Genomic DNA, 17,834 nt, shown 5'->3' with positions numbered 1-17,834 from the left:
CCTTCAAACAGTCAGTTCTTCTCTTTGCTTTACCTTGAGGTTTGGTGTCTGAGTCTGATCCACAATAAACCTCATCAGAATGTTGAACTGCTGATCGAATGGGAAAGACTCCCTAAGACAGACAAAGACAAGAGAAGTTAGTTTAATCCTTGATATTAGCCTGTATATTTGTCTGCTAGAAGATTACTTAAAGAGCTGGAAATGAATAAAATATATTGACAACTGACTGAATGAGTGTCTTGCAAACATATATCCCTCCATGGGTTAACCAAGTAACTCAAGCTTACAATTCATCCTAACCAAATACATCCACCAATTTCCTGTTGCAGGGAATGCCCCTTTATCGACTGGAGATGAACAGCCAGTCATCTTTGCTATCTGTCACCTCTCTGTGCCCTGAACAGCCTTGCTTTGGCTTCTTTTCAGACCTTGTGACATCCAGGGCCTTCTGGACTTTGGCCTGGACTGATCCCAGCAGGTCTGCTCCCATCTTCTTGAGCAGCTGGGTGAGCAGGACAAAAAGCCAGTCCTGCAAATCCTCTCTGTGTACTGTGATGAAGTCCACAAGAGTCTCCAGAAACATGCTGAACACCTGAGAATATGGGTGCAGTTGAAATATTTACTTTAAAAGCATTGCTCTTTTTTAAAAACAAAACAAAACCAAAGCATGTATTTTTAGTCAGACTTTGGTTCATGTCTCTGAGTCTAGAATATGCACTGATTGACACACTTACTCTCTGTTGTTAAATCCACAGCAAGGCAGACCATGCGACAAGAGACAATTCATTAGTACCAAATAAGTCACAGCATACAAGCATAATGTACAGGAGATCCATCATTTATTGCTTTGTTTTGGAAACCGTGCATTTAAACTAAAGTCACTGTTGATTCAAACCATTGCTTTAGTTAATGAAGTGGATATTTCATACCTTGCTGTGTGGATCTGCAAACATTCTTGTGAAGATCTCACAAAGTCTCTTCAGCTCCACTCGGCTGAAGTGAACAAAAAGCACAACACAACAAATCAGAACAGCATGACCTTGCACGCTCATCATATGGACTGTTACTGTATCAGTAGCTGTGGTGAGCTACTGCTAGTACTGCTCATCTTTTAGGCTTTGCATAACAGATTGTGTATTGCAGAATGTCATGCATTTCACAATCCTTAAAATTCCAACAACTAGTTAAATTATAGGACAACAATACATATTGTATTGCACAATTCCTCCTATAAGGTTAATCCTGTCTGAATGAGGTTTTAAAGAATGTTTCTTATCACCGTAATTTTTCCATTTTTGTAATACTTGTTTTCATCTTTGCTCCTTGACTACAGTAAAGAGTAACTAGACTCAGGCCAGAGTCCACTGTGTGTTGCTAAAAACTGGCCACAGAATATCAAAGCTCACAGTTTCAGCCAGGTATTATGTTTTACACAAGTTGTTTATACACATGAACTCCGGACAATGTCCAGACATGACTCTGGACGTGATTCAATGTCCAAAGAACAGTTGCCCTTTTACACATACAGCAGTCAACAGGGGATTGTCCATGTGAGATGAGTTCTACTCTACTTGACTACTTGAAACACTTTACTTCCAGAGAGGGGTGAAGCCTGCAGGAGGCAGAACACACATCAGCATGCAAACACACTTGCTATGATTTACCTTCTCTTCATTGGACATTACACTTCATACTTTAAATTGACTTTGTAAAATGTAGCTGGCAGGGTAAAGTCTGTTTAGCGCCCAGTAAACCTGATTTATACATTTGTGGTCTAATGTACAGTTCCTCTGGGTAATGCCTGAAGAAATTCAGGGCTCCAGTACATTTGTGAAAACAGCTATAGACTTATGAGCTTAATCCTACCTCAGTATTCTTTGGCTTTTGAGGAGATTCTGCAAGCCCAACAGACCCTCCTTCCTCTCTGACCAGTTGGAGCTGGCACAATGGTTCAAGACCTCTGCCACATCCTCAGTCTGGCGCAGATAATGAGGAATGCCTCCGTTTCGGGAGCCATATGAGCGCTCTGAACATGCGCTAGATGCATCACTGTTGGCATCATCATCAGAGTACATCCCCGGTGATTCATACCTCCTCCTCAACGGCTTCCTCTGTGGAAGATAAGAAGAGCATAGGGGACATATCAGACACACAGTATGGTATCTAAAAATAAACCAAGCTCTGAACAAACTGTCATGTGACAAGAATTTTTGATACAAGTTTGCCACTTGCATCTGGTAGCCATGCAGTTTTCTCTACAGCGTTATGAAATGTACAAATCAAGGTGTATTCTCTGGATATTTAAGAGGAGGTTTTTTTTGTTTTTTTTTACAAACATGGGTATGATATGTGGGGCACAATTCCTGTGTTAAAAATTAAAGAAATCATTTTGTTTGTTTTAATATCAAAAGCAGGTCAAGCAGTGCCACAAGCATAGGCCTGAAGGACTAAAATGCAGTGCAATGGGGAACATGTAAAAACAGAAGAGCTTATTTACACCCATATGAAATATGTACTAAAAACAATGAGGTTCAGCATATTCATATCACAAAGACAATCTTTGCTTGGGTACCATAGATGCACACATCTGGGATGCGGTGGACATAAACATTCAAGGTAAAACATGAGCAAATATAACGAGCCAAGCTGCATTATTGTTGTCTGAACGTCATTAGTGCGTGAGGGCATGGATAAATGAACAGTAATGTAAAATGACCAACTACCTTATTCCGGGAGTCTCCTAATAGCTGAAATGGTAACAAACCACCAAAGGGGAAAGAGGAGAGATGGAAGGTTTAAAGGAGGAATAAAGAACAGGTACAATTTTTCTGGGTATGCAAAAGACATGTGACTAGACTGTTGATATTGCAGCTGATCTACAAGTGCAAGATTTTAATGGTTCTGATAGTCTGATTGAAGGTCAAAATAAAGGAATATGTGAAAATTTCAATGCATCTTTTACACCAAAGCCATATTTATTCATAAGTACTAATTTTCCCTATTTTAGTAGTCAAGCAAGTTTTTGCTGTATAAAGTAACAAAATACGTAATAATAATAATGATTATTATTACTATTATTATTATTATTATATAGCAATTTGCTAATTGTATTCAAACTGCGATTTTAATAACAATCAGTTGTTAAGACCCATCCTTTGCAACACGCCAATTGCATTATTTCAAATTGCTTGAAAGTTGAAATTACCAAGTTGTTCAGTCCTACGTGGTTTGCTGCCTGACTCTGAGAGAGACGTTAAACAATTTAAAACACCTTTATCAATGATCTTGACTTGTGCTTCTCCCCTCCCAAAAACAAGAAATTTTCATTATCCTGTGCCTCTTCCACATAAACCTACCAGTGCATCAGCAACTGCTGCCTCCACCTCAGTGCCGGTGTTAAGGACCCTCATGGCATTAACTGATGCAGAAATTCTTGCCTGGTGAATCAAACCGTACCGGTCTAAACACAAAGCAGGGAGAGAAAAAGGTAGAGAGAAAATTGGTGAGTGAAGCTGAATAGCGTAATATATGTGGCTACCTTAACTTACCTGCTTATTTTTTTAAACCATTAACATGAAGCATTTAGTATCTTTCGACACGTCAACGTACAGTACAATGCTTTAAATTAACAGCTGAAAAGGTTACTGAAGAGAATGACTCCAACCACCAGAAATAAAAATGCCAGAGAACATGTTGCAAAAGAAAATGCAAACAGCAAATGACCATGTTCTTTGGAAAAAATACACGGGCATGCATTACAGCCATTGTATGCCATTTCCCTGGGAGATGAAGAATATAGAGCACCCACAATTCACCAAAGATGTAAAATCACAAATATGAACTTGTGCGTGCAAAATTAAAACAGGCACACATTTTCAGGTCGGCAAAACCAGATAACAGCATTAACAGCATGTAGGTAATGAAATAGGCTTCTACTGGAGAGAAGAGAAAAAAAATGTATACAACTCTATAAAACAAACTATAAGCCACCAAACGAGAGATGACTGAAAAAAGGAGTGATTGGAACTTCATAAAATCCCAGCTAAAATGAACAAGTATATATAAGGCACTAAGGGTCAAGCAAATGAAATTACAACTATTAATGAATTAAAACGGACTATTCTTACCTTTGTTGTTTAATAAAAGACTAAATAAAATGTTCTAAAATACTGTGGGGGGAAAACAGAGCAATGGAACAATGGATGCTGCCTGCAGTCACGTCACTGAACACAACCACAGAATCATGCTGGTAGGTAGAATTTGGGTGAAAACTGAGAGGGACTAGGAGGTTGGGGGTTCTGGCCATGCAGGTCACCTGACTGGCCGTGGGGATCGGCTGTGGAGAGAGCGCTGGTTGAACGGGAGTGACGTCGGGAGGCTGCAAGGGACAGGAGAGGTGGGCAACATTCACACCAGGGGGTTAGTGGTGCTCATGGTTAAACACCTGTGTTTAAGGACAGACTCAGAATCCATTTTTACTCTGCTGCACTGCTCTCTTCTGTTTTTTTGTTTGCTTTTTAAAATTCTAAGTTTTATTTCCCCTATCACTTTAAACCGAAAGAAAAGCTTACAAAGTACACTGTCCTTCCAGAAAGTCACACACTCTAATATTTTGTTGGACCGCCTTGAGCTCTGACTATAACACACATTTGCTGTAGCATCATTTCAATAAAAGCTTCTACAATGTGACAGAATTTTTTTCTGTCCAGAGTTGCATTCATTTTCTCCCAAGATCTTGTATTGATGATGGGAGAGTCAGACTACTGGCAAAGTCTTCTCCAGTACATTCCAAGGATTCTCAGTAGTGCTGAGGTCTGGACTCTGTGGAGGCCAATCCATGTGTGAAAATGATGTCTCATGCTCCCTGATCCACTCATTCACAATGTGAGCACCTGATCAACCACAGATCACAAGCCTAACGTCCACAGGCTTGTAGGCACTAGGCATGATGAGTGCATCACTTCATTCACCTCTCTTCTTACCCTGATGCATCAATTACTTTGAAACAGGGTAAATCTGGACTCATCAGATCATATGACCTTCCACTGCCCCAGAGTCCAATCTTCATGCTCCCTAGCAAACTGAAGCCTCCTTCTGATCAGACTCGCTGATCAGTGGTTTTCTTATCACGACACAGCTGTTTAGTTCCAATCCCTTGAGTTCCCTTTGCATCGTGCATGTGGAAATGCTCTTACTTTCACTATTAAACATAGTTGTGAATTCACCTGTTGAGTTCTTATATGATATGATTTCATCAACGGTTATAGGTGATCTCCGATTACGATCGTCCAAGAGTTTGTTCAACCACATTTCTTCCCCGAAGATGATGGTTCACCACCATCCTTCAGGTTTTAATGATGCGTTGGATGGTAATTAAACCAATTTTAGCAGTTTCAGACATCTCCTTAGTTGTTTTCTTTGCTTGATGCAGGCCAATAATATGACCCTTCTGAAACAGAAGGTAGTTGTGTAAGAAACAAGAGGCTACTGATTGCATCAGGTAGGGTTAAATAAGCTGTTGCCAGCTGAAACATATTCATTACTGCAGCAATTATCCAAGGGAAGGCTCACACCTATTTGCTTAGTTAAATCCAGGTGGCAATGTTTTTTGTGGGCAGGCAGTGTAGCTTAGCTCACACAATAATTTCAGTTCAGCAGAGTATAAAAAAGGTCACATCAAGATGACTCACTGATTACATTTGGGTAGAATGTATAGTATGGGGTGTTGTCCCATGACCGATGCTTGCAGGGCAATCCACCTCATGTCAATCATGATAAATAAAAAAAATCCAGAATTGCATAGAGCTTGAACCGGTATGTAACTTTGCAGAATACAGCAAACAGTTTGACTTGTCATGAAAGAAGAAGTGCAAGGGATGTCAATATTATTTACAAAGGCTATTATATCTACTATTGCAGAATCCCAGTGAGCCATGTGAGCCAACAAGCACAATATCAGTACCCCTAAACTGCTGCTGCTAAACTGAATTTAGCCTGATCATTTAAATATTTTCATCATGGCTTCCTTACTGCCGAGACAGATTTGATAGGAAAAAAACACTATGCTGCATGTGCTACAGTAACATAAAAACAACACTAAAAATCCCATCATCTCAACTGATGGGTCAACACAAAACGAAAATTATACTGACAGTTTGGGTCTTGGTTTAAGTTTAAGTTTGGTCCAAAGCACTATACTGACATACTACTGTGCTCATACTTTATAGACCCTTTATAGATGCTAAAACTACAAGTGCTGTGCTGAGTTAGGACAATAATTGTTACTGCAATGATTGCTTCCTGCTTCTTGTGGTTTTAATCCTGCCTCCATGCCTCTGTTAAGTTTTCTGATTAATGCAAACACTGTTAAATCCTTTCATGATAACATGTGGATTTAAAAGCATCTCTTATGTACATGCGTTCATTTAGCAATGATTGAAAGACATAAATCTAAATTAAAACAGGCCAAAAGAAGGGAGAGAAAACTGAGACTGTCCTAAAAAAAGTAAACAAAAATTCAACTTGAGGAAAAAAATACCTGTATTCAATAAATAGAACAGTAATGCTCCCAAAACCCAGACAAGCACAGTTAGTGCATGCTCAGAAACAGACAGGCAGAGGTAGAATTGCTACAAGAGACTGCAGAGAACGCCAGTAACAGACAGTAGATGGGAGTAGAAGGTTTGTGTAATCATCTGGTACAGATTGCCCGGCTGGGATGCTCGCTGGGGAAGATAGCCGAGACAGCTATTAGCTCAGCGATACTCACCCAGTGGAGCAAAACCCCGAGCAGGGCTGGTGTCACGGCTGCTCTCGCGACTGGTGTCGCGACTGCAACCTTGACTCATGCTGGGACGGGGAATGCGGCTCCGGGCTAGCGTGCGGTAGGGAAGAGCAGCAGGAAGAAGAGCTTTACCACACAGGCTGGCTGTCAGGACAACAAGTTAGGTGGGAATGTCAGTGTGCATTCATGGGGAATGACAGTGTGAGACCCGAAGATGTGAAATCAACGAAAAGAAGAGAGAAAAACGGGCAATGGAAATCCCTGGATATCGCCCTGAGACAACGCAATGTTCAATATAATCAATGGCATGAATGGTCTTAAGAAAATCACTTTACTGTTCTAAAAGCCCTGCGTATAAAGATACTAAAATAGCGTTGATGTCAACAGGGAAGGCATTTGAATTGTCGCATAAATCATTTGAGTTGATCCACTGGGGATTTTGCATAGCTAAAAGCAGACTTTTAACAGCCTTGCCAGTACAGAAATGCTTTGTTTGGGCCGAACAGACAAAAAGAATAGCACAGATAATCAACTGACTGTTAACTAACTGACAGAGAGAGACAGAAAGAGACTGAGAGATTGAAGAATAAAAATGAAGTGAGTAAAGGAAATAGCAAACACTAAAATAGAGAAAACAGCAGTGGGAGAGTGAGAAAGTTGGTCAAACAGCACACTGCTAGTTATGGTTAGATAGTCGCATGTCAAAGACCAACTCAAGCTCTTGACTGTTAGTTTGTGAGAAACATTAGACACTAGACAAATTTTAAAAAAGCATTACTGGATTTAAAACTTACATGATATGTAAATGTAACATGAAAAATTGTGTTTAAAAAATGAGTAACAGAGCAACATAAATGATATCTTCTTACCGTAACAAACCTGTGAATATGAATAAATTTTCAACTACAGACGTTTTAAATGAAACTACAGGTTCTGCAAGTCATTGGAAAAATGCTAAAAAATCCTTTTAGTAAAGCTATTTTTTAACAACACTCAGAAGAGGTACAAGGCTCATACACTACCGTTCGAAAGTTTGAGGTCACTTAGGAATATCCTTGTCTGTGAAAGAAAGCCCTTTTGTTCAATGACAATAACATTAAATGAATCAGAAATCCAGTCTAGACATTGCTAACATGGTAAATGACTATTCTAGCTGGAAACGGCTGATTTTTAATGGAATATTTACGCAGGGGAACAGAGACCCATTTCCAGCAACCATCACTCCTGTCTTCCAATGGCACATTGTGTTAGCTAATCATTTTGAAAAGCTAAATGTTGATTCGAAAACCTTTGTGCAATATGTGAGCACATGAATAAAAATGTGGGTTTTCATGGAAAACATTAAATCGGTTGGGTGACCCCACATTTTTGAACAGTAGAGTGTGTCCATTAAAGAAGACCAAAGAGGAAAGCATGTTGAATCAGATTGTCAGGTAAGATATGACTCTGCCTGCCATCTGCATCCCATGCTAGGTTTACAGAGCTGGACAGTCATATGGCACTGGGTTTCTGACCAACAATAGCCAGCCACCCTTTTGAATTTTAATGCTGATGACTACCAAACAATGACTATATTCTTTACTATGATATTTCGAGCTCAGTTTTACATAACTATCTATCGGGCATATATTATCTCATGCCATCTACAACAACACCCAGATCGACAGCTATCTCTTAACTAACCATACACCGCAATAAATATATGAGGACAAAAGGCATACGTGATGAAAATAGAACTCAAAGTGAAAACCACCATAAATGTAGATGATATTGTGATGTGTTCTGACTGAAAAGAAACAATGGAAATGTTTTTTGATCAACAGTAAGAATCTGTGTAACCGTGTGCAAAGTTCATGGTCAAAGTCACAGAAAATGTGAGTGCCGCAGTACTTCAAAGACACAACAGAAACAACTTTTATCTCTATCACGAAGTTCAGAGTGGAAAGTCCATTTTCACTCATCACACTTATCACATATGTTCCTGCAGGGGTCAATACATTGTGTGATATCCATGTGTTTCAATTTCTTGTTTTTACTCAATATGCCAGAGTAATAAACTAAATAAAGGTAGCTTTGCCAAAACAGTGAGTTATTTATTAACTGCGAGTTATTATTTGGAGCATCAAATAGTAGGAACAATGTGATGCACAACAAATTCTTTTGGCTTTTATAGCAATTCAACATTCCAGATTTGAACCACGTAAGCAGTAGGCATTCAGACTCACAGTTTGTTTCTGCAGAAGACATTGATTTGTGTGAGTGCTATGTGTTTGAGTCCTGGTCTTACCGAGGCCGAGCCTGCTGGGGCTGGTCTCTCGGCTGCAACCCTGACTGCGAGGGATCCTGCTGCGCTTATCCGCTGGAGTAGTGGAGGCTGATGCTGTGGCTCGAGGAATCCGCCCATAACTGCTGTGTCCAAGAAGCTTTCCTGGTGAGCTGGAGCGACTGCCAGCTGTTGAGAGGAAAAAGACCAACAAACACAAAAAACACATACCATTGTTAAACAATATTCAGGGTGAGACACAGAATGGGATAAGGGTCAGGTAATTGACCTTTAATAACTTAAACTGTTCAGTTAAATCTCACAAGCTCTGTATCGTCAGACACAAGGCTATGGAGACGGTGCAGTAACATGAGGCAGTTTATCATATTAGAGTGTATTATTGTACTTCAAGTTTAAACCTACTGTATGCCACCAACATTTAAAGGTGAATACACACTGTTTAATGACAACAAAACTTCACAGAAAATGAGAGTCTTTAAACAATGAAATAGATCCTAAACACTGCAGGGTGAGGTGGGTGGATCCGTGTTCTAACTAACTATGCTGTGGGTAGACATTTACTGTGGCATCAGTCACCAGTGGGAACATATAATGCTTCAACAATGAAAAAGAAGACAACAAAATGGCTGACGTCAAACATATCCAACTCCAAACTGTGATGTGGAAGGTAATCACAATTAAACACAATGAGTGGAGCATGCCAACACTGTACGTGGGGAACAAATGCACAAGGCTACAAAAAGACATGCTCTGTGGGCTAATAGAGCAGACAAAGGGATGAGGCATCTGGCTTGTGATTGGATGAAGCTCAGACCTTACCACTGATGGGATTGGCTGATCTGGATCCTGGGTGATGGAAGCAATAGGCAGGACAGGGTGGAGATCGAGAACGGTCAAAATGAGACAGAAGGGATTATGTTTATCGGTTTTTACTTAGCATGCACTCTGGGTGGCTGTGGACCTGTTAGCTGTGTACTGATCACTCACAGATCTCAAGAATATGTAGAGATACGAAAACATACACGAATACAGTATACATATATACATACTGTGCATGCATGGATGCACACACACACACACACACACACACACACACACACAAAAGATTAGTAAGTGATGGGCAGTATTTTTTCAGAATACTGAAAGATCACAGACACACAACAAACAGCAAATGTGATCTCAAAGCCAAAGCACGCAATGATAACACTGTATATGACAGCGACAGATCTGTATGCAGTATGCTCAATTATAGCTATGAAAAGCTGAATTTTTATTTAACTTTACTGTGTGAAGTTTGTGACAAGGGTGTTCACGTACGCTGGGATTGGGAGACCACTTTGGCCCTGCTTCGCCCCCTGCTGTCCACAACTGATGTATTGGCTCCTCCCACACTGCCCGAGCTTTGTCTCCTTGTGCGAACACGACCTGGATGAAAAGGAAAAGAGCAAGAGAGGGAAGGGGGAAAAAAGCAGAGGGATAAGTTCAATAGATACGAATGGTTTGTCATTGATCAACCCAACCCTGGACACAGATGCTGGAGAAGAAAAGTCTGGGGAGACAGAATGAAGAAGACCTGAATGAAGGAACGCCACCATTGGAAACATGGAGGGGAAAACAGACAAGCATGGGTCCATCAGTATTTGCGAATAATTCTCAGTGTTTGGTTTTAACTGAAAACTGAGACAAATTTACTGTTATATGCCCTGCAAGCATGGTTATGCTGGTACTAGCAAATAACAAATATTTGCACTTTTTTGATCCAGGTCTGAAGAAGGACAAACATTAAATATCCTTTGCAGCTACCCATATGTTACGCTTGAAAAAAACCTGCAACTGCAAAAAATACTCTGACATTATTATTTACAATTTCACAAGATGAAGATAAAAAAACTTCAACATTAATAGTCCTTGTAATTTCCTGGTAATGCTAAGCAGCAAGCTAAAATGCTAGCTTTCTGATGTCGATTAGGTTAAATGCAAAATACAGCAAGCTAATTTGTTTTTAAGGGACACACATACCATGTACAGAACATTTCCCTAGTAAGGCATCAAAATTTAATATATCAAGTATACCAACTGCATATAGAAAACATGCAGTGGGTCAAAAGGTGTTTGTCATATAGGACAAGCAACTTCATCACTGTAAGCACAGACAACTTGAAATGAAATGCTGTTAGATCCTAAACAATTCTGTCTGTGTGTGGGGGATTGTTTCTAATTCTAAGTAATTAATGAAGTTGCTGCTGTTGTCTCATGTCCACAACTCTCTCTTTTTGGAGATGCTCACATGGATCCCACTGCTGCAATCCTGCTAATAAGACTCCGATAAACTGCTGGAAGCAACAAAATGAACTTCAATTCCTGTTCACATATGGTTAAACCCTGAATCATATTCATTATTCATAAGTCTCACTAATCTGACTTCTTTCAGACACACATGGTCTTCACTGCATGAAAGATCATAAATGAACATTTTTATTGCATTTCTTGTAAAACTGTTGACCAAACTGAATGTGAAAAGTGGATTTATCTTTGGCACTATCTGTGATGTCTGTAGATCAATAGTGGTGCTGTAATGTCGGAGAAAACCTTTCCTAAATGGCATCAAACAATTCAAACTTCTGTCACTTGTGCATCTGTTGATGCAAATGTATGTAGTTTGTACTTTTAGCCTTGTTAAAAGTGACACAGAAATGTTACTATCTCATTAGTAGTTAGTGAGATAACCATCACGACCTTTACATAAAAAATTACCAGGGTGCTCATTCAGTCATGAAGCCAACACATTCAGCTGCTAATTAATTAATTGATTAATTCAGTGTGTCTAACAGTGTTTGATTTTAATCTTTATCTTCTGAAGGTTTTAAATTAGCAGCAGTCCTTTAGAACATCATAAAGGCAAATTAGTTTTAAAAATGTTTGTTTCTGACTAACAAGTTTCTAATCACTCTCACTTCTAATTCTCCATTGTAAAATGCAAAGTGTGATACAAATGAAGACTGTTGCGATGAGCAAAACTGCAATTTTTTTAGAGGATTTTATGGTAAGTTGCTGGTAAAGGTCATTTCAACTACTATTTCTAATGTAAACTTTAACAAAACAAGTTAACAATAGTGCTTTGAATGAGCTGACAGAATTACATAGCAAGCTACAAAAACGTCTCCGTGAGGCTGAGACTGTGCACATGAGCTTCTCATCATTTTATCAAGACTGACCACATTCTAGCTATACTTGATCTACTGTTCAGTTTCAACTGCATCCCTATTGACTCCATCAGTGTTTGCTTCCTAAACCATTCTCTTTTTTTTGGGATCCTAAAAGCTGACAGCTGATTTGTACTGTGGATGACAAATAAAATAGCATGAAAGCAAGAAACTGCACCACAGAATAGAATGCCTGTTATTTGTCTTGTGACTTTGTGTTGTACATACAACAGGACAGGATGCAGCAACCCTGAGGACACAGGATGCCAATTTGGCACCTATTTAGTTGTAACATCTTACAATGCACCATCTATTACAGTAGTACACCAATGTTTGAGAAACAACAAAAAAGGAAGTAGAAAACAAAATTTCCTCTGAAATAAAAACAGCCCTTTTACAAAACCGCAACATTGGATTTAATAGCTGTGTAAGTGGATGGTTGTTAGGTTTACAGTAAGAGGAGGAAATCCATGCAAGCAGTCCATGCAGAGTTCCACATAACTGAAGACCACTTGGGAGATAAAGAGAGGAAAAGACCACGGATGAAGAGAAAATGTAAACATGTAAGTCTGTGACATCTGACACAAGAGACACACTCATACATCTTCACTTCCTTGCACTCTGTGCAGTTGCACAAATACAAACAAGCACACAGACACACAATTCTTACCATCGCTTTTACCAGGAGTACCATCTTTTGGGCATTTAAGATAGACGGTGCAGCAGAGAGTGGGAGAAGAGGTGTAGAGGAAGACATTAGTAGCAATTGAAGCAGGAACAAGAACGAGCGGGTGAGCAAAGGGACTCATTATTAGTAATGGTCATTATCGAGCCACGGAGCCATTGGAGAAGAAAAGACAAGGAAGAGGAGTTTCTGCATGGGAAAAAGATTATCGTAAATTTCAGACCTATGGGCAGGGGGCGACTTAAACATCCCCCATTAGCTTAACATGGCAATGAAAACATCCTTAAGAAGTTTTATGGCTTTTCATCACACTAGGGGCCACTCAGCTTCATCAAATCAATTTGTCAAATTTGTCAGCGTAGGATTTAAACAGTTCCTGTTGACAGAACAGTCTAATGACAACATCAGTCGTCGTTAATACTCCCAGGCAGGTCCATAAAAAGCCAGTGATTACAGGAGAAAATGTTTTAATATTTCACAATGGCAGGAGACATTGAATAATAACCACTTGAGTCAGCCATTGAGAAAATGTCTTGTTAACTAAGCTTTGCTAAACTACTGTAGACAGTGACATTTAACATGTACACTGCAGTGTTTCTTAATTTCTGTCTTTTATTCAGTCAAGATTAGCTATAGTACTGTTACATACTATGTATGTACACACGTGGACAAAATTGTTGGTACCCCTCAGTTAAAGAAGGAAAAACCCACAATTCTCACTGAAATCACTTGAAACTCACAAAAGTAACAATAAATAAAAATTTATTGAAAATTAAATAATCAAAATCAACCATCACTTTTGAATTGTTGATTAACATAATTATTTAAAAAAACAAACTAATGAAATAGGGCTGGACAAAAATGATGGTACCCATAACTTAATATTTTGTTGCACAACCTTTTGAGGCAATCACTGCAATTAAACAATTTCTGTATTTGTCAATGAGCGTTCTGCAGCTGTCAACAGGTATTTTGGCCCACTCCTCATGAGCAAACAGCTCCAGTTGTCTCAGGTTTGATGGGTGTCTTCTCCAAATGGCATGTTTCAGCTCCTTCCACATATGTTCAATGGGATTCAGATCTGGGCTCATAGAAGGCCACTTTAGAATAGTCCAACGCTTTTCTCTCAGCCATTCTTGGGTGTTTTTGGCTGTGTGTTTTGGATCGTTGTCCTGTTGGAAGACCCATGACCTGCGACTGAGACCAAGCTTTCTGACACTAGGCAGCACATTTCTCTCCAGAATGCCTTGATAGTCTTCAGATTTCATTGTACCTTGCACACTTTCAAGACACCCTGTGCCAGATGCAGCAAAGCAGCCCCAAAACATTACTGAGCCTCCTCCATGTTTCACCGTAGGGACAGTGTTCTTTTCTTCGTATGCTTGGTTTTTGAGTCTATGAACATAGAGTTGATGTGCCTTACCAAAAAGCTCCAGTTTGGTCTCATCTGTCCAAAGGACATTCTCCCAGAAGCTTTGTGGCTTGTCAACATGCATTTTTGCAAATTCCAGTCTGGCTTTTTTATGAGTTTTTTTCAGCAGTGGTGTCCTCCTTGGTCGTCTCCCATGAAGTCCACTTTGGCTCAAACAACGACGAATGGTGCGATCTGACACTGATGTACCTTGGCCTTGGAGTTCACCTTTAATTTCTTTGGAGGTTGCTCTGGGCTCTTTGGATACAATTCGAACCATCCGTCTCTTCAATTTGTCATCAATTTTCCTCTTGCGGCCACGTCCAGGGAGGTTGGCTACTGTCCCGTGGGTCTTGAACTTCTGAATAATATGAGCCACTGTTGTCACAGGAACTTCAAGCTGTTTAGAGATGGTCTTATAGCCTTTACCTTTAAGATGTTTGTCTATCATTTTTTTCGGATGTCCTGGGACAATTCTCTCCTTCGCTTTCTGTTGTCCATGTTCAGTGTGGTACACACCTTTTCACCAAACAGCAGGGTGACTACTTGTCTCCCTTTAAATAGGCAGACTGACTGATTATGAGTTTGGAAACACCTGTGATGTCAATTAAATGACACACCTGAGTTAATCATGTCACTCTGGTCAAATAGTTTTCAATCTTTTATAGAGGTACCATCATTTTTGTCCAGGCCTGTTTCATTAGTTTGTTTTTTTAAATAATTATGTTAATCAACAATTCAAAAGTAATGGCTGTTTTTGATTATTTAATTTTCAATAAATTTTTATTTATTGTTACTTTTGTGAGTTTCAAGTGATTTCAGTGAGAATTGTGGGTTTTTCCTTCTTTAACTGAGGGGTACCAACAATTTTGTCCACGTGTGTATATATAACATGGGCAAAACTCATTAGTCCTCCAACTACTTTAATCGTTACTCAGAACATTCTGTCAGTATGTTTGTATTTACAATCTAGCACAAGCAGGTTGTGCTGAATGATAAAAAGTCGTGCTTGTTCTTGCCATGCAGGGGTGTCTTCAGGCGTTTGAAAGATTAGAGGGAGATGACTGATGGGTTACCTAATGAGGCGTAGGATCCTGGGGGGAGGGCAGCTGCAGTGCTGAACGGTGAGGAGGCAGGAACAGTGGAAAGACGTGACTTGGCGCTGGAGGCAGCATTTACATCAATATCACTACGGGAGCGCTGGAGGGAACCTGGTGTAGTTGACACCCTGGTGCCCACTAGCTTACCTGGAACAGCACATAGATGAGGCATAAACTGACACTGTCATACAGTTTATTACAAGTGCAAAATGAATAAGTTACATAGGTTTTTACTTTTCATATTCAAGTAAGTATACTCAAGTGAGTTCACACCCACTGACAATATGCAGCAACATTTGTGACAACAGCAAAAGCCAACTGTGAAGCCCTAACACCAAACTTGTAACTGCTATTCATATACATTTTCAAAGCAATTTGTGCTCTGCATCTCATGTTATTTTAACCAGTGAGATCTGGTCTAGCACTGTGCGGGGCAGCATGTATACAAGGTCTGCTCAAGCAGCACTTTCAAAGTGAATGAATTCTGAATTTTCACCTGAACACTTTCAATTGCAGCCTGTGTATGAACTTCACCATATGTCTGATATACTCTTACATTCCTCACCAAAGAATAGAATAGAAAGTGACTTACTCCTAGTTATGCTCCCTCCAATGACACTCTTCACAGACAGCGGTCGGCTATAAAAAAAGACAAAAAGCAAGAGTCTTCTTAGATTTCATGTCAAATCAATAAATATGAAATTATTTATGTAATACCTGTATTAGAAAGCAATTTAATTATTCATGATAAATGCTACAAGTACAGTACAATATGCTCCTTTACAGAATTTACACCACTTGGTTTTAGAGTTCTGTTTAACAAGCTAGTTGCAGGTTATTGGTCATGAGTCATGTATGAAACACTTTTTACTTCCTGTAAAAAAAGGAAAGAATCTGAAATGAAAAGTGAGCTCACCTCCTGAAACACAAATACTGGTGACCACAACAGCTGCAGTCCTAATGGACTGAGTATGAGGTCATTAGAAAACGTGCTTTGCAGGGAGTCTATAAACAGGGTAAATGATGGCAATCGATTCAAGAGTTTTGTGCTCTCAGTCGTCTGCTGCCCATCTGACAGTAATTGATATTTTTAATCATATTCAACAAAACAGATGTGTTAGTGGTTTGCTATCAATTAATAAAATTACACTTATGTGCTAAAACTTTGAGGTCAGAGAAAAAGTAAGACATGAAGGAGAAATACAAGAGGGCAATGGAAGGTGGATGAATCTTAGATACACATCAATCAGGAGTTGAGGAAACAAAGTGAAAAATGATGTGAAAAAATGGAGAAAAGAATAAGAACAAAAGCAGAAAACTTAGTTTCCTGGAAAATTACGGTTTCTTACTTGAGACTCTCCTGTGAGGATGATGAGGAACGGTCAGACTGAGGTAGAGACACAATGCTGTCAGAGCTCTTCAGGTGGGACTGGAGGGCCTTCTGGTAAGTGGACTCCAGCGCCTGGAACAGATGCTCTGCTTCCCGGCTGTAGTGGCCATGGAAACCCCAGTAACACCTACAGATAAAGGGTAAATAAAATTAGGAATCTTTGTTTTTCATATAAACAAAGCCCTAAAAAAGAATAAATGCAAAAACCAATAAGGAACACTTACTTTCTTGCAATGGACCTGGCCTCGGAGTCTGCATCATGTATGCCTTTCTTGATGGTCTCAGTCAGAACAGCTACATGTCTGGGATAGTACGGAAACATGGTGAGGAGGACACAGCTAATCTCAAGATAGATCAGGTAGAACTCATGAATAAGGTATGTATTATCAAAAACAAGAATACAGAAACTCCCAGGGTATTTGTTTCCTTTCTTTTTCCTGTCTCTTCCAGGTTCTATTCCTCTGGTGATCCACAGGGAATGTGACCACCCACAGGGTTTTTCGCACGCTTTTTAAAGTCTCTACCATGGTTGTCATGGTTACAGGGATGTAATGTTGCCTTACCATAGAGAGCCATAATAACAGCTCTCTCAGGATCCATCAAATTAATGGGCCTCATCAGTGGTGCACACAACCAATGCTTAGCTAACTCAAATGTTAGCGAACTCAAATGCCAGATGAGAGGAGAGAGAAGAAGTATGTCTGCATCCCCTCAACTACACCAACACCCACAAAATGCACTTATTGCACATTCATTCTGTCCAAACGAAAATACATTTTATCAGTTTGTCCAGACACCAAGTTGACGCTTGCCAGCTGTTTTGGTGGTTCTGAAGAAAACTGCAGATACTGAGCTTACCTTTCCAGTGTATTAGTGTGCCATTCCTGCAGCATGAGGTCAAGGAACTCATAGCAACGTCTGGAAAGGGAACAAATTTTACATGAACAAATCCTCAATGTGCAAAAGTGTGACCAGAG

At 39.7% G+C, this 17,834-nt stretch overlaps 1 protein-coding gene across 1 annotated transcript in view; it reads right to left on the bottom strand.

The window, feature by feature from the left end:
- Positions 1-17,834, bottom strand: part of clasp1a (cytoplasmic linker associated protein 1a) — a 111,711-nt gene that overhangs the window by 17,783 nt on the left and 76,094 nt on the right. The window contains exons 15-30 of the mRNA XM_051958996.1: positions 17,716-17,775; positions 17,082-17,159; positions 16,817-16,984; positions 16,060-16,106; positions 15,444-15,614; positions 10,386-10,493; positions 9,888-9,914; positions 9,072-9,236; positions 6,770-6,874; positions 4,316-4,378; positions 3,357-3,460; positions 1,867-2,111; positions 930-993; positions 735-737; positions 429-592; positions 34-112 (exon numbers count right to left, since the gene is read on the bottom strand). Of these exons, the coding sequence (XP_051814956.1) occupies positions 34-112; positions 429-592; positions 735-737; positions 930-993; positions 1,867-2,111; positions 3,357-3,460; positions 4,316-4,378; positions 6,770-6,874; positions 9,072-9,236; positions 9,888-9,914; positions 10,386-10,493; positions 15,444-15,614; positions 16,060-16,106; positions 16,817-16,984; positions 17,082-17,159; positions 17,716-17,775 (1,651 nt within the window). The remainder of the gene's footprint in view (positions 1-33; positions 113-428; positions 593-734; positions 738-929; positions 994-1,866; positions 2,112-3,356; positions 3,461-4,315; positions 4,379-6,769; positions 6,875-9,071; positions 9,237-9,887; positions 9,915-10,385; positions 10,494-15,443; positions 15,615-16,059; positions 16,107-16,816; positions 16,985-17,081; positions 17,160-17,715; positions 17,776-17,834) is intronic.

Source organism: Acanthochromis polyacanthus, chromosome 14 (genome assembly GCF_021347895.1).
Source record: "Acanthochromis polyacanthus isolate Apoly-LR-REF ecotype Palm Island chromosome 14, KAUST_Apoly_ChrSc, whole genome shotgun sequence".
NCBI classification, from domain to species: domain Eukaryota; kingdom Metazoa; phylum Chordata; class Actinopteri; family Pomacentridae; genus Acanthochromis; species Acanthochromis polyacanthus.
The sequence above is the reverse complement of the archived record's forward strand: the minus strand, read 5'-3'. Positions and strand labels throughout refer to the sequence as shown.